General features: G+C 35.4%; 1 protein-coding gene across 1 annotated transcript in view; it reads right to left on the bottom strand.

Annotated features, from left to right (window-relative positions):
• LOC150090758 (zinc finger matrin-type protein 2) overlaps positions 1-26,094 on the bottom strand; it is a 67,630-nt gene that overhangs the window by 23,090 nt on the left and 18,446 nt on the right. Inside the window, exon 3 of the mRNA XM_090379946.1 lies at positions 22,829-22,899. Coding sequence (XP_090236072.1) covers positions 22,829-22,899 — 71 coding nt within the window. The remainder of the gene's footprint in view (positions 1-22,828; positions 22,900-26,094) is intronic.

The raw sequence follows: 26,094 nt of genomic DNA, 5'->3' as shown, positions 1-26,094 counted from the left end.
TCAACTTCCACAACAAGGGATGGAAGTCTGTTCCACCAACCAACCACCCGCTGGCTAAGGGCAAATTTCTGCACGTCTATCCTACATCTGTCTTTCCTCAATTTGAATTTATGCCCTCTCAGGTGATTATTCTGAGCGAGAGGAAGAATCCCATCAGCATTGAGCATGCTCAAACCATTCAAGGCCTTATACACCTCTATCAGATCACCTCGCTGGTGCCTAGTCTCCAGACACTGTAATTTGCAAAACTTAAGCCTTTCTTCGTAAGAGCACCCCTTTGTTCCATTCACTAATCTTGTTGCCCTTCTCTGTACTCATTCCAGCAGCTCTACATCCTTCTTGAAATGAGCCCTCCAGACCTGTATACAGCTCTAGGTGTGGCCTGACCATTGCCTTATACAAGGGAATAATCACCTCCTTATCCCTGCTAGAAAAATTCCTATATATCATTGACAATACACCATGAGCTACTCTTGCAGCCCATCTGCACTGCTCAGAGAACTTCATATCTGCCTGCACAACCACCCCCAGGTCCCTTTCATTATCTACCACTGTCAGTGTAGTACCAAAGAGTTGATACGTTGCTCTGGGGTTGCTGTTTCCCATGTGTAGTACTTTACATTTGTCAATGTTAAACTTCATTTGCCACCTCTCAGCCCATCTGCTCAACCTTTCCAGATCCTGTTGCAGCAGCATAGTGTCAGTAGTGTCCTTGACAACCCTGCCTACCTTTGTATCGTCTGCAAACTTCGACATTAAGCTTGATATACCCTCATCAATATCATTTATGAATACAGAAAACAATAATGGACCCAACACTGAGCCCTGAGGGACTCCACTAATAACATTAGTCCACGACGAGCAGTGTCCATTGATTACCACTCTCTGTCTTCTCCCCCTCAGCCACCCCTTTATCCACAGCAGCAATTTGCCTCCAATGCCACACTGCTCCAATTTGTGCAGCAGTCTTCCATGTGCAACAGTATCAAAAGCCTTTCTAAGATCCAAATATATAATATCAGTTATTCCCTGCATCCAGTTCCTTTGTGACTGCATCATAGTATCCAATCAAATTGGTCAGGCATGACTTCCCCTTAGCATCATTTGATTAGATTCCTTGCTATATAATGATGTCATCATCATTATACAGCAGAGAATCTAATCAAAAGACCACTTGACAGAAGTAGTTTTTCAGTTGGATTTGTAAGGTTGTACAGTTGGGGCTGATTAGCATGTTACTTTCCTTAAAATGATAAAGGAACACATCACTCAGAAAGCAACTTTATGCACACATTTTGATTATACATTTATTATATATTATATATACAATACTTTATATACAGTGTATATTTTATTGCTTTTGGTACTTTTATTTTCATGTGATGAGAGTGACTGTTTCAGAAACTCATCCAAACACAGTAATGCAAAAATTATCCCTCCATTTGCAATCTAAATTAAGCTGAGTTGAGTAAAAGGTGGTGTTTCATCACATTTTAAAATAAGTGATTTTAGTAATCAGTGAATGTGTATCAAATTTTGTTTCAAATAACAATACATGCTAACCTTCAAAACCCACAAAGTCTTAAAAATAGTTTTCGGAAAAGATGCTATGTGTCGTTAGAAAACCTTTCAGTGGTTAACAAAGTTTAAAGAAGGTTGCTTGTGTGCCGAAGATGAACCTTGTTCTGGCTGCCCTTCAACTTCAAAAATCAGTCATTCAATCACTCAAGTTTGTGATCTGATTATAAGTGATCAACAAACTATCAATTAAGTTGCAACTGAAAATGGTATTTCTCATGGAACATGCCAATCAATTTTAATACAATATTTTGGAATGTGGAACATTTCAGGCAAGTCTGTGCCTTCAATTCTTACCGATGATCAGAGAGAGCACTGGGTTCTCGCAAGTTAGGCTTTCCAACATGCTGCTGCTGCCCTACATTTACTTTCTTCCATCATTACTGGCAGCAAATCATGGATGGGCTATAACCCAGAAACATAAGCGCAATCCTCTCAACTGAAAACTGTCTTTTCCAAAATCCAAACAAGCAAGACAATCGGGATAAAATAATCATGCTTATAATTTTTTTTTTGGCTCAAATATGAATTTATCCTGCATGGTCAAAGTGAACAAGGAATACTACAAAACAGTTCTATGGTAAATGTGTAATGAGTTCAGAGAAAACAGCCAGAAAGTGAGCTTTGGGTTGTTGTGATGAAATTTAACAACATATAGGCTGCTAAGGTCATATTGTGTCTTTCTAATGGTTAATAGGAAGTACTAACTTTATTGTAATACCTGTTATATTTTATGGAATATTCCTATGTTATTTAGAAAGGCAAACAGTTCTGTTTTATTAGGGTCATCTCCAAGAATATGCATTAATGTTAGTGAAGGCTGTGCATTAGCATAGGATTTAAAGCTGTTTGAGCAGATATTGTATGGGTTTTGGGGAATTCATACTTGCATCACATCAATCCACCTACATCCAGCATTTTTCATCTAAGAATTTCTTGTTAAGCTCCATCAGCTTCCATACTCACTTGAAGCTCCACCCTAAAAGGTCATAGATTTTCAACAACTGAGAAAATTATTCAGATTGCGATACTGGAACTATTAGAAATTCCAAAACAATTTTCTAACAAGAATGCTTCCAGAAGCATTAGAAGAAGAATTGAAATTGGTGTACACAATGTCAAAGAGACTACTTTGTACAATTTCTGGTCAACTTCATTTCCCAAACACAGTAAACTTCCATTATAATACTCTCACTTATTGTGATATCATGCTTTTAACACACTTTTCTTCCGGCCTCACGGTCATTACTCTGAATCACTGTGCATTTTTTGATAGTTATAGTGCTCTGGTGTGGTTTAAATGCATTCTCACTTATTTGAGAGAGAGAGAGAGTCTTCATTGAAACTATAGGAATACAATATAGAATTGGGTAATGTACTATATTTATAAAATATTTACACGAATGGCATTCTCAATGATGAGCTCTAGTTTGTAAAAGCATGGGCATGGTGAGACTGCATCCTGTACTCAACTAACTTGTCACCAGGCACAACAATAGCACATTGTTTTTTCAGTATCACACACCTTGGTTGCAAAGCAGAGCATAGTTAACTATGGTAAAATCTCGTTAATACAAACTCGGTGTATATAAAGTACTCGTTTATATGAAGAAAATACCATTCCCCTGCGAAAGGATAGGCTTTTCTATGTAAATATATTTGTTTATTACAAAATTTGGTTAATATGTATTATAAAGTTCTTTTTCACCCGGTGAGAAATACATATTGTCATTTTGTATGTTTAATACAAATCTTGGCAGAGCGATCCTATTATTGCCCGCAGCCCCCCTACTTCCCAAAGGATGGCACTGACTCATTAGAAATTAATTTTGTGTAAACAAAAGCAGTTTATGGTAGCTACAATGTCAAGTGCACTCTGAAAAACATCTTTCTGAAGGATGAGTTGTTAAATTAACAAAAGGATAAAAAGTTTTTCTAAGTTGTTTACATGCACTCCCTTGCTCTCCACGGGAATAAGGCCTGTTGCAATTGTTACCCCAGTTCAAAAGTCTTTTGCTATCATATATAGCAATCTATTTGTTGTGCCATTTTATCTGAGCTGATGTCTTTTTTGGAACTTGTGTCTTTAAATTAATTTAAAATTTAAATCAATTTAAAGACACTCACTCTCCACGGGAATAAGGTCACTTGCAATTGTTACCCCAGTTCAAAAGTCTTTTGCTATCGTATACAGCAATCTATTTTTTGTGCCATTTTATCTGAGCTGATGTCTTTTCGGAACTTGTGTCTTTAAATTAATTTAAAATTTTATATTAAATCTTATCTAGCAGTGTTATGGAAACAAAAAGTAGACGGACAGAATTAAGCCTGTAAATTAAACTAAAAATTATACAAGAGGCTGATAGGATGAAAGAGGCAAAACGGACATTGCAAAGGAATACTACATCCCTTTACCTACTTTATCTACAATACTGAAAAACCAAAAAAGACTTGAAGAAGTGCGTGACACTGGAGCAGCAATGAAAAACAGGAAACAAATTCTTGGTGCAAAACACGAGGAGCTTGAAACAAAACTTTTCAAGTGGTACCAACAAATGCGTGGATCTAATTTGCCAATATCGGGTCCGATTTTGCAAGAAAAGGCAAATTATCTAGCTTGCAACATGGGATTAGCGACTTCAAATGAAGCAGTGGCTGGTTCCAAAGATTTAAAGACAGGAATAACTTGGTTTCACAAAATGTTTGCAGTGAGTCTGGATTAGCCGACAAAGAAAAGGCTACAGACTGGTTGTGTTCTGTACGGTCTATCCCTGAAAAATATGAGGCAAAGGATATTTTTAATCTTGATGAGACAGGTTTATTTTATAATTTGCTACCAAACAAAACATTTGCTGTTTGAGAAGAGTCTTGTCATGGTGGAAAATTAAGTAAACAAAGCCTCACTGTACTGTTATGCTGCAATTCAGATGGCAGTACAAAACTACGCCCACATGTGATTGGTAAGTTTTCCAAGCCAAGATGTTTTAAAGCAGTTAACCAACTTCCCTGTGAAGTGCTTGGCTTAAGGTCAAAATTTTTCAGTCTTGGTTATCAAAATTGGACAGAAGAATGGCTTCGGAAAAAAGGAACATTTTGATGATTCTAGACCATTGTACAGCACATTCTGCCGAGACACTTAAGTTAACATATATACGGCTGTTGTTTTTACCCCCCAATACCACCAGTTTAATGCAACCACTGGATCGAGGCATTATTTATAACCTCAAAAGAGCATATTGGAATGTCTTGGAGGCTATCCGTTATCTTGTTATTGCTTGGAAAAGTATTACATCAAGTGTAATAACCAACTGCTTCAAAAAGAGTGGCTTCGGAGAGAACATCATCGAGAAACACGGTCCAGCAGACGAATGTGATAGCAAGAGTGAGGAAAGGAGGAATTTGAAGGAGCATAAGGATTTTGTTGGTGAATTTGAAGAGTTTGTGAAGGTGGATCATGAAGTTCCTACCACTGCAATGCCAACACCAGAAGAGCTGGTGGGTACCAAACAAAACGATGATGTTTTTGTTACCAGCAACAGCGAAAAAGTGCGCACACACACTGCCATCTAAAAAAGATGCCCAAAATGCATTGAGCATAATAGAGAATGTGTTGGCCTGCAGTACAGTTGATAAAGAAACAACTATTGCATTTAATAATGTCTGTGCTGTAGTTAAAAATGCATATAGGACAAAAACTGTGCAAACAATCTTGGATTCTTTCTTTAAATTAGATTAATTTATTAAAAAGTTAATGGTTTGTATGACTCATTTTATATTAAGATTGTAATTCTTTGTACTGTTGTGATACCAAAATATTGTATATATCAAAGTATATACTGTATAATATTTTTATTAATATTGTTTTTCTCTTAGTTTATCTTACAAATAAAATAAAATCTTTAAAAATATGTGTTATTCCTATTACTGTATTGTTAGACAAGGCTTTTGTTTTTATTTCATTTTATTTTTATTATTTTATTTTATTAATTTATTTTTGATATTATTATTATTTATTATTATTATTCTTAGATATAAAAAAAAAAAAAAAAAAAGGTAAAATTTTGACACTTCTGGGGAACCTCATTATTACAAAACGTGAAAATTTAGGTCCCTTGAACTTTGTATTATGAGATTCCACTGTATTTATGATGATATGGTAATGGGAAAGTCTGGTATCATTGTCTTTGTTGTTGGCTACAAGAGCAGCATATAAGTTATATCGTACTCACCAGTGCTTTTTTTGTAAAAAAAAAATAGGTGCGGGTACTCATTCTTTGCTGTCGAGAAAAACTGAAAATTAAAAGGATATGAAAAGTACTCTAATTCTCCCCCCCCCCCCCGATATTGTTACTTTAGTAGTAATTTTTTTTTTTTTTAGAATAAGAACAAGAAATTAAGTATATTAACACAGTTTATTAAGCATAAATTTATTATTCAAGGATATAAAAAATAAGTAAAAATAATTTCATAATAAAGTTTTTGTAGAATATTCCAAATTTTTATTAAGTTCTCATCCGACACCCTATGCTGACTTCTTTTCCTGCTCTTTGTATCGGTTGATGAATGACGTTTCCAAAGCAGCCACGAATCGACATATTTTGCTGGATCGCAGCAGGTCAGCAGATGGCCCACAATTTTAAGAAACAACAGTGAAAAAACTGTTTTTGTCATCAAAGAAGCGCTGGTTGGCGATCAGATTTATTTCTGAAAATCCTCGTTCACATTCACTCGGTAAATGTGAATGAGTTCATTTTCACCAAATGCCAACAATTCATGTTTAGAAGGTTTAATACCTTTGTTGTCCTCGTTTCCCTTCTCTCGTCATCGGTATTGTCACTAGTTCTTAAATTTAAATTTTTTTATTTTCTTTCTTTCTTTCTTTTTTTTTTTTTGAAACTGTCCAAAATATCGGTATCATTCGGATATTCAGGTAAAGTGTAAACAGAGACAGGGAAAATTTTCGGAAAAATGTGGATAACGCACTTCCACGAAATAACAGATGATTATTTATGGGGTAAAAGAAAATCACTTTTCTAATTCTCGAACGGGGCTCTTACAGTTGATTTACAGAGGTGTCCAACCTACGACCTGCGAGGAAAGTGAACTAAAACAGCATTTTAAATTTTATTATCAAAAATTTTTTTCTCATTAAATGTTTTGTTCAGTAAATGTAATTGTGTATTGTACTTAATAAAATTTTTGAATATTTTCAATTTTACTTTTACATGCAATAAGATATCGAAAATGTAACACACTAAAGAAACTTTGAATTTTTTTGAATATGGCCCTGGTACTGGAAAAGGTTGGACACCACTGCAGTAGAAGGTGGGCCAGAGCCCATTGGGAATACCCCTTGCTCTGCTCACTCTTGAACAGCGCAACTTCTCCGTATGTGGGACAGGTGGTCGGATAGGTTTTACCAGGTACCGCTAAGTTATACAATACTAATCACTTTAGCTCTCTTAATTCGCGCAGCAGCACTAATTGCTTGAAGGCCAGAAATGCGAACAGGCCATACCAAGCTAATTCTCTCCTAATCCGTTCGCTATATGTAAATTTTCTTCCCTCAACCGAACCTATTTGAATTCCAAGGGGAATTCAAAATAATTAAACAGAGGTCCGACTGAGTAATTCAGAATTATAAAAATGGTTATACAGTTTTATATAGAAAATATCTTAACAGTAAAAAATGCAAATTTAGTTAAATCATTTTAAGCTTATTTGAATAATAGGTAAACATTTGAAAAAATTTACGGAATATTATAAATTTCGAAGTGCATTGCATCCAAATGTCACACGTCACTGTTAATAAAGGTGCTGGTACGCTGTACCGTTGCGTACCGTCACAAAAAAAGCACTGACTACCACACAGGAGAGACTGGCTGGTGGTAAAGAGGGGAGCTCACCATTGCTCTTATTGAGTTCCATGATGTAAGCAAGCTGCTAAGGCTTCTTTCTTGTTGGTTTTATTGTCGACAAACTTATTCAAGTTGGCATCAATGTTAGGATAGGTTAGCTTGAGTTCTAAATCAAATGCTAACTTGGGTTAGCATTTGATTTAGAAGGAAGTGGCCCAATAGATGAGGTCTCCGATGCTTTGTGCAGAGTACTAGAGTTGTGAGGGTTCTAGTCGGTATTCGCCAATAACATCCCATATGGATGGTGGTGAAAAATGGTTTGTGACCATTTTAACTGTAGCTACCAGCCACTGACTTTCAATAATATTAGGCAGGTGCTGAATCCCTAACGAGGTAGCTCAAATTCTTGTTCTGTTCTGGTGGGAGGCAAGTTTCCATTTGACCCATTTAAGGAGCTACAATTCTGTACCATAGAGGAATGAAGGCCAGACTATTGTTCTAATCTATTTTCTAATTATTTGAGAATGCTTGACACAGATTAAGTGTTCTTTAGGTAGCCATCAAAGACAGGCAGCTCTGGACGTAAGTTCATCCATATGAGCATGAAACCAAGTTTTGCATCAAATACCATTTCCAAGTCTAAATGGGCTGGAATGACTAATAATACAGTTCCATCGAAAAATTGAAGCTATTATTACTGAGTTGGTTTGAGGGGAAGAAACCATCAGTTTTATTTTCTGGGGAGTTAATTGACAGTCCATACTATCAATTAATCCCCCAAGCTTATTTTCTGGGGAGTTAATTGATAGTCCATACTATCAATTTTTATACTGTCTGTGAACAAAATGATTTTCTGGATGTCACGAACAAGAGTTGTGATGATGGCTGAAAATTAAGCCGGAAAGAACTACCAGTAGAGATCACATTCTGTGTGAGTGACCACTTGAATCAACCCATACTATAGATGAGCGATGTTATGAATTGGAAGATATCACCCTAGATTAGATAGTGGAATTCTAGTAAGCAGAGGAATGTCAACACATTGATAGCATCAAAGGCAGCTTCAGTATTTAAGTACATGACAGCAATTAGCATTAGGATTAGTAGAGGCATATGATGCAAGGAAGCAAGCTTATATAGCATAAGCCAAAAACAAAAAACCTTCCCATTTCACTCATCCATTAACTCCAAATGCTTGCCTGGTTCTGCCTTGAATTCATTTAAGCTGTCAACTTCTACAATGACAGATGGAAGTTTCTTCCAGCAATCAACCACCCACTCACTAAAGGCAAATTTCCGCACATCTATTCGACAATTGTCTTTCCTCAATTTGAATTTACGTCTCCTCAGGCGACCTATCTGGGCAAGATTAGTCACCTGAGGGAAGAATTCCATCAGCATTGAGCCTGTTCAAACCATTCAAGGCCTTATACACCTCAATCAGATCACCTCACAGGTACCTAGTTTCCAGACACTGCAATTTGCACAACTTAAGTCTTTCTTTGTAAGAGCAACCTTTTGTTCCATTTGGCAATCTCATTTCCCTGCTCTGTATCCATTCAAGCAGCTCTACATCTTTCCTAAAATGAGGCCTCCAGACATGTTTACAGGTCAATGTTGAAAAAGTCGCGAGTTAGGGTTGAACGTGAAAGTGTCTACAATTCTGCCCAGACACAATAGGAGGGAGTATATGATGAGAGCATTGTTGATCAATTCGGCCCTGAAGAGATTGTGCAAGGCTCAAGGGGTAGAATTTTTTTCAGCCTGGTCTGTGCTTGTTGACAGGAGAGACTGCTTCTACAGGAATGGGGTACACTTAAATAGAAAGGGAGCAAGAATATTTGCTGATGCTATTGAGGCAGTGTTAGGTGGGTTGGAAAGCTGTTAGCTTGGCAGGGGGGTACACAGACTAAAAGGTTAACAGTGGCCGCAGGCAGAGGCAATTGCTCTGCTTCTATTAGAATGAGCAGCAACCTGGAAAGCAAGGTAATGGAGATTTCCAGGACTGCTGGGAGTCACAGTGGAATAAGTAAATACATGGGCTGTGTTAGGGTAACCAAGAGTAGGAACAGGTGCATGTATACTTGCATGTACACCAACGCTAGGAGTATAGTTAATAAACTTGATGAGCTTGAAGTGCTAGTCAAAACATCAAAAGGCAGATATTGTTGGGATATCAGAGATGGTGTCACACAAATATAAGCAGTGCAGAATTGGAATTTGGGGGAGTACAATGTGTACAGGAAGGGAGGAGGGGTTATGCTGTTAGTTAAGAAACACATAACATCTTTTTTTTTTTTTTTTTTTTGGTAGTTGTTGGCGCATAGGCTTCTGTGGCCATAATGCACCTCCCAAGGTTTTTGCAGTACTTTGATCCAAGCCCGAGGCGGGAATCGAACCCGCGACCTTTGGGTTGCCATGCAGGCACTTTACCCACCCAGATAGCCCGGTCGGCCACATAACATCTAAGGAAGTGCATCCAGTTGATTTTGTTGGACATGCAATGTTGAGTCTGTTGACACTGTGTTGTATTACACTCAGGGAAGTGGAAAAAGACCCGGGGGTTATTGTTCAGTCAAACATGAAGTTTGATGAGCAGTGCAGACGGGCTGCCAGGGCAGGTCATGGAGTCAAGTCACTGATATATAGGAATTTTGTTAGCAGGGATAGGGAGGTGATTATCCTGTTGTACAAGGCAATGGTCAGGGCACACCTAGAGTACTGTGTACAGGTCTGGAGGCCTAATTTTAAGAAGGATGTAGAGTTGCTAGAACGAGTACAAAGACGGTAAGAAGATTGGTAAGGGGAACAAATGGGTGCTCTTACCAAGAAAGGCTTAAGTTCTGCAAACTGTAGTGCCTGGAGAGTAGGCACCTGCAAGATGATCTGAATGAGGTGTATAAGACCTTGAATGGGTTGAGCAAGCTGAATGCTGATGGGATTCTTCCCCTGCTCAGACTTAGAACCTGAGGGGGCACAGTTTCAAATCGAGGATAGACAGTTGCAGAATAGATGTGCAGAAATTTGCCTTTAGCCAGTGGGTAGGTGATTGGTGAAACAGGCTTCCATCTTTTGTTGTGAAAGCTAATAGCCTAAATAAATTTAAGGCTGAGCTGGATAGGCATTTTGAACGAATGGAGGGGTGAAATGAGTTTTTTTTTTTGGCTGATGCTGCATAAGCTTGCTTTCTTGCATCGTATGCCTCTACTAATGCTAATGTATATAGTACTCAAGGTTTGGCCTGCCCACTGCCTTATACAAGAAGGATAATCACCTCCTTGTAACTGCTACAAAAATTCCTGTATATCATTGACAAGACACCATGAGCTACTCTTGCAGACTGGCTTCAACTGCACAGAAAACTTCATATCTGAATGAACAATTACCCCCGGGGTCTTTTTCATTCTCTACCACCGTGAGTGTGGTAGAGAATGTAGTACCACACAGTTGATACATTACTCTGGGGTTAGTGCTACCCATATGCACTACTTTACATTTCTCAATGTTAAACTTCAGTTGCCACCTCTAAGCCCATCTCCAAATTTTCAAGATCCTGTTGCAATAGCATACTGTCATTAGTGTCATTAACAATCCTGCCAACCTCTATCGTCTGCAAAATTGGGCATTAAGCCTATTATACATTCACCAATATCATTGATAAATACCTAAAACAACAATGGGCCCAACACTAATAACATTAGTCCACGAAGAGCAGTGTCCAATGATTACCACTCTCTGTCTTCTCCCACTAATTATCCTTTTATCCACTGTAGCAACTTGCCCTTAATGCCGCATTGCTCCAGTTTGTACAGTAGATTTCCATAAGGCGCCTCAGTAGCCAGGTGGGCAGGAGCAGCAGTGCGTAGCACATGCTTCTTGATTAGACTGGGGTTCGAGCCACCAAATACAGAGGATGCGGAAAGGTCAGGGAATGACCACCGCATATCATCGGAGCAATATGGCCTTAGTTGCTAATGCTCCTGAAAAAAAAAAAAAAAAAAACCCAAAAAAAATAATAGTCTTCCATATGCAATAGTATCAAAAGTTTTCCTGAAATCCAAGTATATGATATCAAAATTATTTTTTGCATCCAGTTCCTTTGTGACCTCATTGTAGTATCCAATTGGTCAGACAAGAATTCCCCCTAATAAACTCATACTGTGTCTGAACTATAACTGCACCTTGACTAGATGATTCTCAGTGCTTCTTTAAACAGTGCCCCCATTAATTTCCTCAGAACAGAAGTTAAACTAACAGGTCTATAATTACTTGTGTCACCCTTTGATCCCCTTTTGTGAATTGGGGCCACCTTTGTACATTTCCATGGGAACCACCCCTGAGTCTAAGGCAGCTCTCATAATTACAGCTAAGGGTTTGCTTGCTTACTTTAATATAACTGGCTAGAGCTCATCCACCCCAGGTGTCTTTCTTATGTTTAACTTCAAAAATTTCACCTCCACTTTGCTCTCAGTTATGACAAAACCATTTAGTTTCCTGGCAGAGTTTGACAAACTTCTTGCATTCCCTTCCCTGAATAACTCCTCATGTGTGAATGTAGATGCAAAATACTCATTCAGGTTATCAGCTACCTGAGCATGGTCATCAATAGTCAAATCATCTATGTTAAGTGGATCAATCTGATTCATCCCTTTCCTTCTACAGTTTACATAAGTAAAGAACTCTTTGCTGTTTTTCTTTGCATCCTTTGACAAAGATTTCTTGTAATCTGCCTTTGCCTGTCTAATCTCCTTTGTGACTATTACAGTCCTGCTTATATCTGCCATAGGCTTCTATGTTGCCTGATAATTTACATGCATCCCATGCATTTTTCTTCTCTGCCACAAGTTCTATTAGTTCATCTGACATCTATTTAGGATTAAACCTTGAACAGTATTTCTTAGTTGGGTCAAAAAGCCTAGTAGCTTTCAAGATTACCTCCTTGAATGCTTCCCAGTTAGAATTCACAGTTGGTAACATCATCAGTTGGTACCACTGTATAGAATTTAAAAACTCTAGATCCTGTTGCAGTAGCATGCTGCCATCATTGTCATTAACAACCCTGCCAACCCTTGTATCATCTGCAAACTTCGACATTGAGCCTGCTTTTTTTTTTTTTTTTTTGTTAGTTGTTGGCGCATCGGCTTCTGCAGCCATAAAAGCACCTCCCAAAGTTTTTGCATTTTTCTCTGATCCAAGCACGAGGCGGGATACGAACCCGCGACCTTTGGGTTGCCAGGTAGGCACTTTACTCACCTGGCTAGCCTGGTCGGCTTCATTGAGCCTGCCATACCTTCATCAATATCGTTGATAAATTCAATTTTTTTTCAAAACATCTTCACAAACTTTGGGTCTTCTCATTCTTTGATCTTCATTCAAAATTTTTGGTGCTATCATGGCACACACTTTTCTCATGCCTAAAATTTCGGTAAAAATTTGTCTACTAGTTTTCTCTATCCATACTGAGTTCTGATACAACTATTCTAATGCTTAAATAATGATCGCTTCCAATCAATGTCCTTACCTGGTCGTTCATAGTCTTCCACATTCTCTCTTCCTTCTAAAATTCCTTTATGTCAATCAACCATGTGAGCTCTTGACATAGTATTTCCCCCATAAACTTGACATAACAACTCATAACTTTCAGCTGGTGTTTTCTTTAGTTTTGTCGTTTGTTTTGTTTGTCTGTCATTTTTCCGGCAAACAAAAACACAAGATAATGAAAACCTTTCTCACGGCAAAGAGAATGAGTATGTTGGAATATAACTTCTCAGACAAGTAGGGAACGGTTCAAGGTCAAATACTGTGCCTTTGTTTCCCAGATTGTGTTTCCCAGGCCACATTCGCAGTCTTGTTATTTAATAGCCACACTGTGTATGATGAAAATTTTCAGAAGTACTACGCTTTTCCAGATGCAAAGTTCACTCTGAAACAACCACGTTCACAATCACAAATAAATGCTGATTGAAATTCCATGTCATGCATTTTGCCCAATTATTAGTTAATTATACAGGGGTTACCTTGATTTCTTTATAGGCACGCTTCTTATCCTACTCTCCTAGTCCATCATGTGAAATAAATAAATTATAAAAAATTGATAAAATTCATCTTAATGTGTTCCATACTGTCAGCATGAACGCAAATTAATAGTCCAGAATCATCATTAAGGCCCCAACCTGACCCCAAAACCATCACCCACAACACAACTATCGGCATAGGAAAACATCATGTCAAAATTTCAAATAGTATAAAAAACAATTAACAAATATGTGAAGCCATTTTCTTCCTCCTTAAGTTGGACGAGAACTTTTCGATCATACGTGTTCACAGGACGGAAAGAAACTAAAAAATGGGCCGCTGCATCTGTATTTAAAATGTGTACTCAAACTGAATGTGCATATAAGACGAATGGACTCACTGAACAAGTGTATGGATAATTGGATATGCGAGACCAAAAAACCGAGATTTATTTTTTATGTCCTAATAAACAAATGCGCGAAATAGAATCGCAAATGTATTATTAAAGTTTTGAAGTGGAGAACGCATAAAGTGAAGTCAAATATATCAGGAAAGTGATTTAGTGTAATAAGAACTGTTATGCACATTTGGTTTGAATACACGTTGTGCTCTAATACACAGTTTTTTATCTGAAAGGTTTTTAGGTATACATTCATTTTTTATACATTTGTGTTTAGTTATTCATTTGTTTAAATATATATTTGTTTAAGTATACATTCGTTAATCATACATTCATTTAAACATATATTCGTTTTAATTACAAACTTTTTATCATACGAACATTATGGGTGATTGGCTTGTCAATTTAAAACTTGAGTATACTAGAGTTACACTCAAATACTCGGCCCAAAAGTATCATATTTTATTCTTAAAACAATGCCTCACTGAAAACATTACCTCAAAATTTGCAAGGGTTAGACTGAATCAAAAATTTCCCGGTATCTATCATTTAATTCAATCCACATCACAGAGAATTATAAAATTAGCACTCAAAGCGCGTTTTATAACCAAAAAGAAATGCTTTAAACAAATCCAATGCTATCGAAATATTATTAAAAAACATGTGAGAATTGAAGACTGGACTATCCTAAAAGAGTCGATTAAACTAAAATTAAGAAGCTTTAGCTACTGAGTTGAAAGACAGACAACTGAACAAATCACTTCGAAACTTACAGAATACTACTACACCACTTCCTAGCCAATCACATAACAAATGAACAACATAAGATCTTAAACCATTGCGATGCAATGTTTTTAAGTGTGGTACAGTTGGAATAGTTAATATAAACTCAGTGAATTCAGATAATGTAATAAATCTTTCATCGTATACCCTAACACCCCATCAAGTTACATTGTTAGGAAAAGGTTTAAATTTTAGTTTACCACCACCTAAAATTAATCGTTGATCTTGAGTTTTGTCTTAGAGACTTGCCTCAAAGAAATATTTTTATTCAACAAGCTAATCGAATTATAAACTGCACTAATGTCATGAATAATCTAAGATTGAATAAAAATGAATCGGATGTATTAAGTAAATTGAGACAAAATAAAGATATTATCATACAAAAAGCCGATAAAGGGGACACAGTAGTTATACTTAAAAAAAAAAAAAAAGGATTACATTGATCATGTACCATCATATCAGATATAACAAATCATGTACCATCATATCAGATATAACAACATACCAAGAGGTTGATTCTTCAGTTTTTTTACAATTTAGTAAATAAATACAGGCATACCTCAAATAACGAATAGGATGCGTTCCACAAAATTACTTCGTTAAGCGAAACTTCGTTTTCAGAGGTAAAAATACTATGGCCAGAATAGGGATACGTTCCCACTTAAAGAAAATGAAAAGCTTTTTTTTCGAACAAAGAAAAGTTTTATTAAATAAACAGTCAACTTACATACAAAGTGAAATTTCATTTTAAAATATGAGTCTAAAGTTGATTGCTTATGCTTTTTTTTTTTTTTTTTTCATTTAACAATTGCCTATACGGAGTTATTGCTTTTAACACTGATCGCTTAACAATAAAACTTCTTCCTAAATCAGGATCATTTTCACTAAAAAAATTTAAAACGTTTTCAATGTCATTTAAGCACCTTTTTAAATCTTTGGTTGTTAACACTTTTTCGGCAGGAACTTCTTTTCTTCCACTGAAAAACTAAATCTTCCACTGAAAAAACCATCATCTTCTGCATTCAATAAATTTCTAACATCCTCTTCATCGACATTTTCGAAACCTATTGATTGAGCCATCTGGATAACTTCATTTCTAATTTCTTGGATGTTATTTTCTTCTTCTAGTACAACTTCTGGACATATTTTGCACTAAACTCCATGTAAGCATTTCTTAGTGACTTCTTTCCAATAACTATCAATGTTTTCAATTGCATTTTTAATGGTGTAGTTTTTCCAAAAAAGTTTTAACTGTCATTTCCTCTTTATCCTCTAGTTCAGTTAAATTGCTTAATGTTCGACGCAGATAATAAGCTTTAAATGATGCTATTACTCCCTGATCCAGTGGCTGAATCAGGGAAGTTGTGTTTGCTGGAAGAAACACAACTTTGACAGGAATGCATGTGTCCAACGTGTGAAGATCAGTAGGATGTCCCGGAGCATTGTCTAACAACAAAAGAGCTTTTTCTTCAAAGTTGTTTTTTTGACAATACCGTTTTACTTCAGGACAAAAGTGGTTAACAAACCAATCAGTAAATAATTCTTGGTAACCCAAGCTTTTCTATTTGCTTTCCATATTACAGGTAAATTCATTTTTATGTTACCTTTTAACGCCCTCGGATTTTCTGAATGGTAAACTAATAACAATTTTAATTTATAATCGCCAGAGGCATTTGATCCAAAGAGTAACGTTAAACGGTCTTTGGCTGCTTTGAACCCAGCAGCTGATTTTTCTTCAATAGAAATAAAGCTTTTTGTTGGTAGCCGTTTCCAGAACAAACCGTTTTCGTCAACACTGAACACCGAATTTGGTGGAAAATTTTCACGTTCAGTTATTTCCTTTAGTTTTTCTGGAAACTTATTTGCAGTTTCTCCTGTTAATTTTACACTATGAATCCTGGCCCGTTTTTTAAATTTCTCGAACCAACCACGAGAAGCCCCAAAGGTTTCCGTAATTTCTTCAGTTTGTTTAGATTTCAGGTGATTAAACTGGAATATTTTTTTTTATGTTAAATGGGGCTTGAAATTGCGGACTTCGTTATATCGAAGCTTCGTTATCAGAGGTAACGTTAACCGAGGTATGCCTGTATAATAAAACCTTAACGCTATATAGAAAAAAACGACCATATTACGATGTCACAACTTAAACAAATTAAAGCTCGGACCTATAATGTTCCTACTCTTTTTGGCCAAATTAAATTACATAAACCAGGCAATCTGATTCACCCAATAGTTTCGTACAAGAACTCAGCCTTCTCGTCTTTGTCCACATTCATTTATTCTACCATAAAACCGTTTAGAGAGATTTTAAAATATAGCATTAAAATTTAAGACACTCTTTTTAAGAGATTGAAAGACCACAGAATTAAGAATGACCACAAACTATATTCTCTAGATGTAGCATCTTTGTACACTAATGTAAACATGCCATACGCGTTAGATATTATTTGGGATTTCTATCAACATTCGTAGACCTTTTTAAATATCGGACGACTGGTCCTATGAATGCATGCGCGATGAGGATTAATTTTCTTTTAAATACAAATGCAGGGGCGCATATTTTAGTTTCTTTCCGTCCTGTGAACACGTATGATAGAAAACTTCTCGTCCAACTTAAGGAGGAAGAAAATGGCTTCACGTATTTGTTAATTGTTTTTTATACTATTTGAAATTTTGACATGATGTTTTCCTATGCCGATAGTTGCACTGCGGGTTGATGGTTTTGGGGTTGGGTTGGGGCCTCGATGGTGATCCCGGACTATTAATTTCCGTTCATGCAGACAGTATGGAACACATTAAGATGAAGTTTATCAATTTCTTATAATTAATTTATTTAATGTGATGGACTAGAAGAGTAGGATAAGAAGCCTGCCTATAAAGAAATCAAGGTAATCCCTGTTAATTAACTAATAATTAAAATAATATAGGAGATATTGAGTGCATAACAGCTCTTATTACACTAAATTTTGCCCAATAGATAAGCAGCCAATTAAATGTTAGCCACTAACCTGCAAAAGTCGAAACAGAAAGACAAATCAACTTACAATGTTACAGCCATATCTTCCACACTCCAATCATAATAATTTATTTCCCTAACTTTGAAAAATAAAAAGGTGACAGTGCATACCAAGTCACATCAACAACAGCTATACTGCATTTGCAAAAATCAAGAAAGAGAAAGTTACATTATTGCTGCACTATAAAACATTCATTAGATCAAAAGAAGTTTCTTATTTCACTCATTTAATAAGATTTTCATTATTTTCCTATACAAGGAATCTTATTGTTTAGTATACTGGATTTGAATTATTGGCCATTATTAATATTCAGTATATCAGTGTACATTCAGTGGCCACTTTATTAAGTACACCTACCTAATAGGAAGTAGGTTTCCCTTAAGCCCTCAGGACAGTGTGGATTCATTGTGGCATGGAATCAACAAGGTGTCAAAAGGATGCCACAGGGATGGATGCTCAAATGGATTAAGATTTGGTGAATAAAGAGGCCATCACAGAAAGCTGAACTTGCTCTAATGTTCCTAGAACCAGTTCTGTATAATTTTGGCCTTGTCATATACTCAATATCCTATTGGAAGAACCCATCCACAGATGGATACACTGCAGCCACAAAGGAATGTGCCTGGTTGGTAACAACTTCGAGATAACCTGTGGCATCCAAATGTTGCTCTATTGTTATCAAGAGATCCAATGTACAACACAAAAAGTCCCACACTATTATATCACCCGCCTACATTGCTGTCACCTGGCAGGCAGAATCCACAAACTCATGTTGTTTCCACTGTATTTCAATCTGTATTCCCATCATCATCATAAAACAGCAAGAACCACAATTTGTCACATCAGACAATGTTTCCACAATCCTCCAGTGTTGGTATTCTTGAGCACAGTGTAACCATACCTTCTTGTTTTTTGCTGACAGGAATGGAATTTACTTCAGTCAACAGCTGAGATATATCACCCATGACAAGGTAGGATGAGTTGTTCAATCTAAAATGCCTCTTTAGGTACCAAATTTCTACTGCACTGCTATTGACTAGCTACAACCTTCCTGTTACTTGGCACTAGCCTTGTTGGCTAGATGTTATTTGGTACTGAACCAGTCTCAGTACACCTGAGACATGGTCTTATGTGAAAATCATAGCAAGGTTGCAGTTTATAAAGATACTCAAGTCAGCATGTCTGGCAATGGCTACCACATCACATTCAAAGTCTCTTAAATTTTTCATTTTGCCTATTCTGGAACTGAGTTGCATACATATGCAGCAGACGATCTGCTTTGTATTTGCATGGTATGCACACATGATGCTATTATGAAGTACTCCATTTCATGAAAAGGTCAGGTGTACCTAACAAAGTGGACATTCTGTGTATACTGCATGCTCTCAGCACCATCTGAAAGCACTAAAGATCTAAATTTAATATTTAGATATTACATTAACACCAACTTTTTTAAAAATCTATTCTACTTTTAACCTTTCATTTTGTTGCACTTCTGCTGTCTGAAAACACCAGGAACTCCTCTCCACACCACTCAAAAGTGAATACAGATACTAGTTCAAAAATAGTAGTAAAGATAAATTTAATATTTATCTATTATATTAATACCAACCTTTTTTTTTAAAATCAGTTCTACTTTTAACCCTTCATCACACAAAATGTTACTTTTTATTGAAAAACTGTCATTAAAAATTCTAAAAACAGGAAAAAAAAATTTTTTTTTTTTAAATCATACAGACTCAATGATATCTAAATTAAACTACTCTCTCATACCACGTCAGAAATTGCTGCAAACTGCAACAAAAAGATATACCTGAGAAAGTGCTAATCTACATGCTACTAAGCAATTGAATAAAACTAAATGATTAAAGAAACAGCAAAATCAAAAAAGGAACCATACAGTCGGACCTCTCTTTAATGAACTTCTATATAGCGAAATTTATTTTTCCTATTTAGCAAACCTATTTAGAAATCCTATTTAGCAAACCTTTTTTATTTCCCCCTGGTCGTTACATTGAAAATAGTTTTGTATAACAAAGAAAATTTCTATATAATGAACTGATTTCGAGAGAACCCAGATACACATTGTTCGCACCTCTGGCCTTCAGGCAATAGAGCTGATGATGTAGAAAGCATGAATGAAGAGCTAGGATTAAGAATTAATCCCTTCAGCTTTTAAGAGCTAAAGGATTAATCCTGGAGAGCATGAATTAAGAGCTAAAACATTCCACAATTTGTCTGTGCCCGTAAAACCTATTCAACCACCTCTACTGTACCAAAAAGTTGTGCTCGTCAACTGCTTTCTGTGTCTATAGCTTTAATAAAGATTAAAGCATATTCCCAACATGGACAAAGGCTCTGGTCAACCTGTTTTCTACTGTAAGAACCCTATTAGAGAATTAGGAGACTGATTTTCCTTTATCCTAGAAATTCATCTGTTTCGCAGAAACGAGTCATCCACACTTTCACTAAATTTAACCTGTCTCTGTTTACATGGTAAGTACAAGTGATCCCTAAATCAGTTTTGTTTCAGCTGCTGTGCAAATAACCTTATGTAGTTGAGTGGTCAGGAGCACAAGTGCAGTAGCACACGCTCTTTGAGTGGACCAGGGTTCAAGCCTGTGACTGCTAAATATAATTAACATATGTATTGATTGATTTATTGTAAAATCCACTGACCTGCTGTTTGTGCCGGAGTATAAACAAGAACTTTTTTTTTCTTACGATGTCTAAGAGGAAATCCTTGAGTGTTGTGGAAAAAGTGGAAGTGCTGAATAGTGTAGATCTGGGAGTTAAAAAAAAAAAAAAGAAAAAAATTGCTTTAAAATTTGGTATCCCTGCCAATAGGGTATCAACCATGTTTCGATTCTCAAACTGTTTGAGGAAATGGTATTCAGTCGTAAGTGTGCGAAATTATGCCTGCCTGTATGAAGATGTAGATGAAGCTATTTAAGCAGGTGAAGTTGATTCAAGACCAAAACATGCCGATATCAGCGCCATTAATAAAAGGAAAGGTTATGGATTACGCATCTTTTCTGGAGCACGAAACCAGTTCTTGTTGCTGGGACAAATTTAAAAAGTGCCATGGTTTACATGAAAAAGTTATTTCTGGTGAAAGTGGAGTTGTAATTGAAAAAGACTGTATCCATTGGAAAGAAACAATTTTTTAAAAAATTATGGAGGACTATGAGCCCAAAGGCATATTCAATGTTGATGAAACAGGTCTATTTTTTAAGTATTTGCCGAACAAGACACTGACTTTTATAGGTGATAAATGTTTAGGTGTCAAAAATAGTAAGGAGAGAATTACAGTCTTGGTTGGTGAAAATATGGCTGGTAATGATAAACTGAAGCTTTTGGTAATAGGCAAAAGTAAACAACCCTGATGTTTCAAAGGAGTAAAGTTGTTAGAGTTGGACTACAACTACAACAAAAAATCTTGGATGACAAATGAAATTTTTAAACAGTGAATTTTAAATTTTGATAGAAAGATGACAAAAGAAAACAGAAAACTTAGAAGTGTGAAGCTTGTTTTCTTCCCTCCGAATACCTCTTCTAACCTAAAAAATTATGCTGAGAATAGAAATCAACCAACCTATAGATTCTGTTATAGATTTGAGGATGTGCATATCACAACTGGCAAAAGTGTGGTCAAGATGTGATGGAAACAATGATTAAGAATTGTTTTGCAAAAGCAAGTTTTGCTAAAATGCCAATTAACAGCGATGAGAGGGATGAACTACATTGGGAATAACTCCAAGCAAGATTTTTGATCAGTGGAGAAACTGTTCTTGACAGATTTTTAGTTGATAACAATGTCATAACACCTGAATATCCGAGAGACTCCAACATTTTGGGGAGTATTGAAAGAACGAGTGACAATATTGATGAGTTGGATGAAAATGAAGGCAATATTAAACCTTCCGAACATAAAATGTTGGCAGCATTTTAAACTTTGGGTTGAGGCCTTCAGTGTGAAGAAAATGTGCCAGAAAATATATTTGAATATTTTTATGAACGATGTACAATAAAATCCAGTGTACAACAAAACACAACCAAATCTTTCATGAAATAATTCTTAAAAGTGTACTAATATATTGTGTGCATATGTAAGTAGTAATTTCTAATATGTATGTATTAATAAATTAATTGTTTTAAAATGTTTGAAAATTTATTCATTGCCACTTATTTCTGATTTATTTCCCATCTTTTACTATATTTCTGAACCTTGAATTACAGTATTTTTCATTGTTGAAAAGGTCATATTTCTGTATAACGAATTTTTTCAAGCGAACAATCGATTTCATTATATAGAGAAGCACAGTGGAATGGAATTCCATGGATGTAGTCAAATTGCTGTCTGAAAACACCAGGAACCACACTACTCAAAAGTGAATACAGATACCTACTACTTCAAAAAGAAATGAAAGTTTGGGGAATGACAGTCTGGTATTGTGAAAATTCCTTAAGCTTGTGTTTCTGTCATAGCACTATTACCATGAAGCAGCTATGAATGCTGTCCCAATGCAAGCAGTACAGACAGATTAAACAAAATACGCTTAAATATGGTTAAAGCACTGTAACACCTAGTGTTTTCAGACAGCAGCTGTGCTATTCCTGTGGAATCCCATGCCAATGTACTTCTCTAGGTGAGCACAGACTCTTGCTTATTTATTTGGCTCCTTTTTGATTTTGCAGTTACTTTAACGATTTTGTTTTATTTTAAAGTCATACAAAGACTACTTTCTTTACTTCAATTGCCCTATAATATACATGACACATGTAACAAGCAACACAAAATATATCTACATCCACTGAAAAAAGTAAAAAATTTTAATTACAATTTAATTCAGAGGGGAAAAAAATATCTGCAGTAACATTTCTTTGAACTGTGTAGTTTGTGGATGGCAAAACCATAATCTTGAGTGATAAGTACAATATCACAATAAGAACTTTTGTTACATTATTAAAGAAAAACACGGAGGAAGCCTAACAGGCAAGGGTTTTTTGTTTACTAGATATTCTCTAAAAAGTTGCTGGTTGGGAATGCAGTTTTACAGAATCTATCAAATTCTTTACAAATAATGTGATGGCTTGATTATTTAATCTTAGTCAATTATTAGTTATATTTCCACATGAATTAATATTTTCAGGTATTTAAAAAAAAAAAAACTTACCCGCCTGCTTGTGAAGGTGGTGTAGTTTTTGTTATAACTGTAGTTTTCCCTAATTTAGATTCTAGGTCAACCTTTAAAAAAGTAAAAAGCAAAAGTTTTCAGGCCAGTCTAATAAAAAAATAAATATTTCAGTTACTGATAAAGCAGGAATATTGATTTTAACAGTGCAATTTTAAATGAAAGTTACTTAATGACATTCATAATTCAAATTTACCAATGTTTCAATATCAATATACCAACCTCCATATGATAGTTTTCATCTCTCTTCTAATTGCAAACTGTTTTCTATATAGCATACATGGATATATATTCTCCTGGTATTAGTCTTTATAGGAATGAGCTTCAATAAGCTCATCATTAAAACTTACAGCTAACTAGTTTCATGCTAGGTATGAATGTAATCTGCAATGTAATAATACATGACAAAAACATGCTTATAATTTATAATCCTAGCTTTGAGGAAATGAGTAGCCTAACTTCTTTACAATCTGATTTTGTTGCTTTCAAAAGCTGAGATGAAAAGGAACTTATGCTCTACATTAGTCTTGCATCGGATTGAGTACCTATGGAAATAAGCGGGTTACCACAGTGGGGGGGGGGGGGGGCAGGTCTTCAGTAACTTTAAGTTTGCGGGCCAGATATGGTTCTGGTTTTTGAATGTAGATAATTTAATATAGTAATACAGTACCAAAAAATTAATATATTAACTTATACAGTAACTGTTTTTATTTTATTTAACTGTGATTAGTTTTCTTCTAAATAACATTATTTGCTAAATTATCAGGTGTGCATTGTATTTTAACTGTGCAATTTAAATTAGCACAACACTACTCAATTACTGATATCATTACAAATTGTGTACATGCACCTAAAAGCTGAGATTAGTTTTTTGGATTGCGATTATTTCTGCCCCCCCCCCCCCCATGTCACAGTGTCAGATGTGAAAAGGAGAAAAAAATCAGATCCTTTTTTTTTTCTTTCAATTTTTGAACTGACAGTAAAATGAAATCTTTCAGTAGAGAACTGAAAGAAGAACATAATTACTGTATAAGTAGCTTGTGAGCCTACATACAAAATCATTTGCATTTTAATTTTTTACTGTTGACTAAAATTATTTTTATAAAGTGTATATTCACATCCATACCACTCAGAGGCAATAAAGATATAAATATGGATATGAAAATTTAACCTGATTTGAATTTTTATGGCATATGGGCAAATTAGGCCACGATGTACCAGGTCCAATGATAGAAAGATGTGAGGTATATGTAGATTTAAAATACTAGAGTATATAATTAAGAAAGATAATGAGTATTTAGAGTTCGAAAGTGGGGAAAAAGGATGAGAGTAGATGATGTATCCCTATTATAAATGGTGATTGTAGTGTTGGCTGATTAAGTAATCTGCATAAATTATATACTATCATCCGGGTCAATATGGCATGTAAAATTTTAGAATATACAGTTTTGTCCGGCCTTTATCAGGTACATTCCTCCCCTCTGTTTGAGAATAGGAGGGATTTAATTTGTGTCAACCCTTCAGCAAGCAAAAGTTTTCTACATCTGAATTTCTAATCCAAAAAAGAATGCAAATAAACCCAAAAACTGTTGATATCTTGTTTTTAAACAGTAACTTACCAAAAATTTAAATAAAAGATTTGATTCAGTTGTTAAATCGTTAAACACAACAGCATCTCCAGTGGGAACATCTGAACTAGCAGCCATTCTTCCCAAAAAAACTATCTTTCAAATTAATTATACTGGAAAAAAACTGAGACACAGGATGATTCTTTTCTTTAAAATACTGTGGACTGAGAGCCAAATATAATGTGTAAACTATCTCTTTATGATATGTAATATTATCTAAGTATGAACAGTTTTTCACACTAATATCTCAAATAGGTTTTAATCTATTAACTTCACTCATACAGTAACCACTTTTATGAAAGAATATTGAGGAAATATTCATTTTAAGAGGCGATTCAACAATACTACAAATTTACTATCAACATTCATTCTCAATATTCTAAATCCTCTAAAGCATATTGCGATTTTTCCAATATACAATTGGAAAAATGGAAATAAAAAAGCAAATGTATGTCCATTAATAAAACTGAGATTTTTCATTATTGTTATAAGTATTAAAAGAGACAAGGTAAGACAATGTGACATAAGCTTATAGAGCATCACAAAAAAAAAAAAAAAAAAAAACTTTAACTCATTTCACCTGCCTATTCTTTTGTAAAATTTGTCCAAACCTCCTTACATTGATTGAAATTATTCACTTCCATAAAAATATATTTTGTTCATTCTAATCTTGACAAACAAAAACCAATGACAGCTTTGATGACATATTTGTTTGCGTCAGGATTAGAGTGAAAGGATTTAGGTGGAAGTTTATTCCAACAATCAATTACTCTCTGGCTGAATGCAAATTTCTGTACATTTATTCTGCAACTATCCTTTCTTAATTTAAATGTATGTCCACTTGAGTTTGTTGTCTTAGAAAGAGTAAAGATACTAAAAGCATTTAGTTTACTTAATCTTTTTAAAGTCTCATAGACCTATCAATGTCACCACACAAATGCCCAGTTCCCAGAGGCTGCAATTTATAGAATCCCAATAGTGTGGCTTAACAACTGCTATATGCAATGAGATAATTCACCTCTTTGTCCCTTCTTGAAAAGTTCTTATATATCAATGACCAAACTCCTAAGATATTCTAGCAATCTGTTTGCCCTACTCAGAGAACTTCATGACTGACTGTACAATCATCCTCGGGTCCTTGCCCCTTATCAACTACTGACAGTAATTGATAAGGAAATTGGGGGGTTAAGTATTAGAGCCATGCTACCCAAATGGTATGTTATTCTAGGATTACTAAATGTAATACCTTACATTTATCAATGTTAAACCTAAGCCCATCTGCCTGGTTTATTGAGATCTTGAAGTAGCATACCTGATTACTGTCATTAACCTCCTAGCCATCTTGGTATCACCAGTAAATTTACACATCAAACTTGAAATTCCTACATCAATATCAATGATAAATATTAAAAACAGTAAGGGGCCCCTGTGGTATCCTATTCATAACATTAATCCACAAAAGCACTTAGCATTTATAACTACTGTTGTCTCCTGCCACTTAATCATTCTTTTATCCATAGTAATAACTTGTTCACATTGCTCCAGTTTATACAACAATCATTAATGCGGAATAGTATCGAAGACTACTAAAGTCTAAGTATATGAAGGTGCATTATGGCC

The sequence above is a fragment of the Mastigoproctus giganteus genome, chromosome 1 (assembly GCF_048544385.1).
Source record: "Mastigoproctus giganteus isolate SK-2022 chromosome 1, ASM4854438v1, whole genome shotgun sequence".
In the NCBI taxonomy this organism is placed as follows: domain Eukaryota; kingdom Metazoa; phylum Arthropoda; class Arachnida; order Uropygi; family Thelyphonidae; genus Mastigoproctus; species Mastigoproctus giganteus.
The sequence above is the reverse complement of the archived record's forward strand: the minus strand, read 5'-3'. Positions and strand labels throughout refer to the sequence as shown.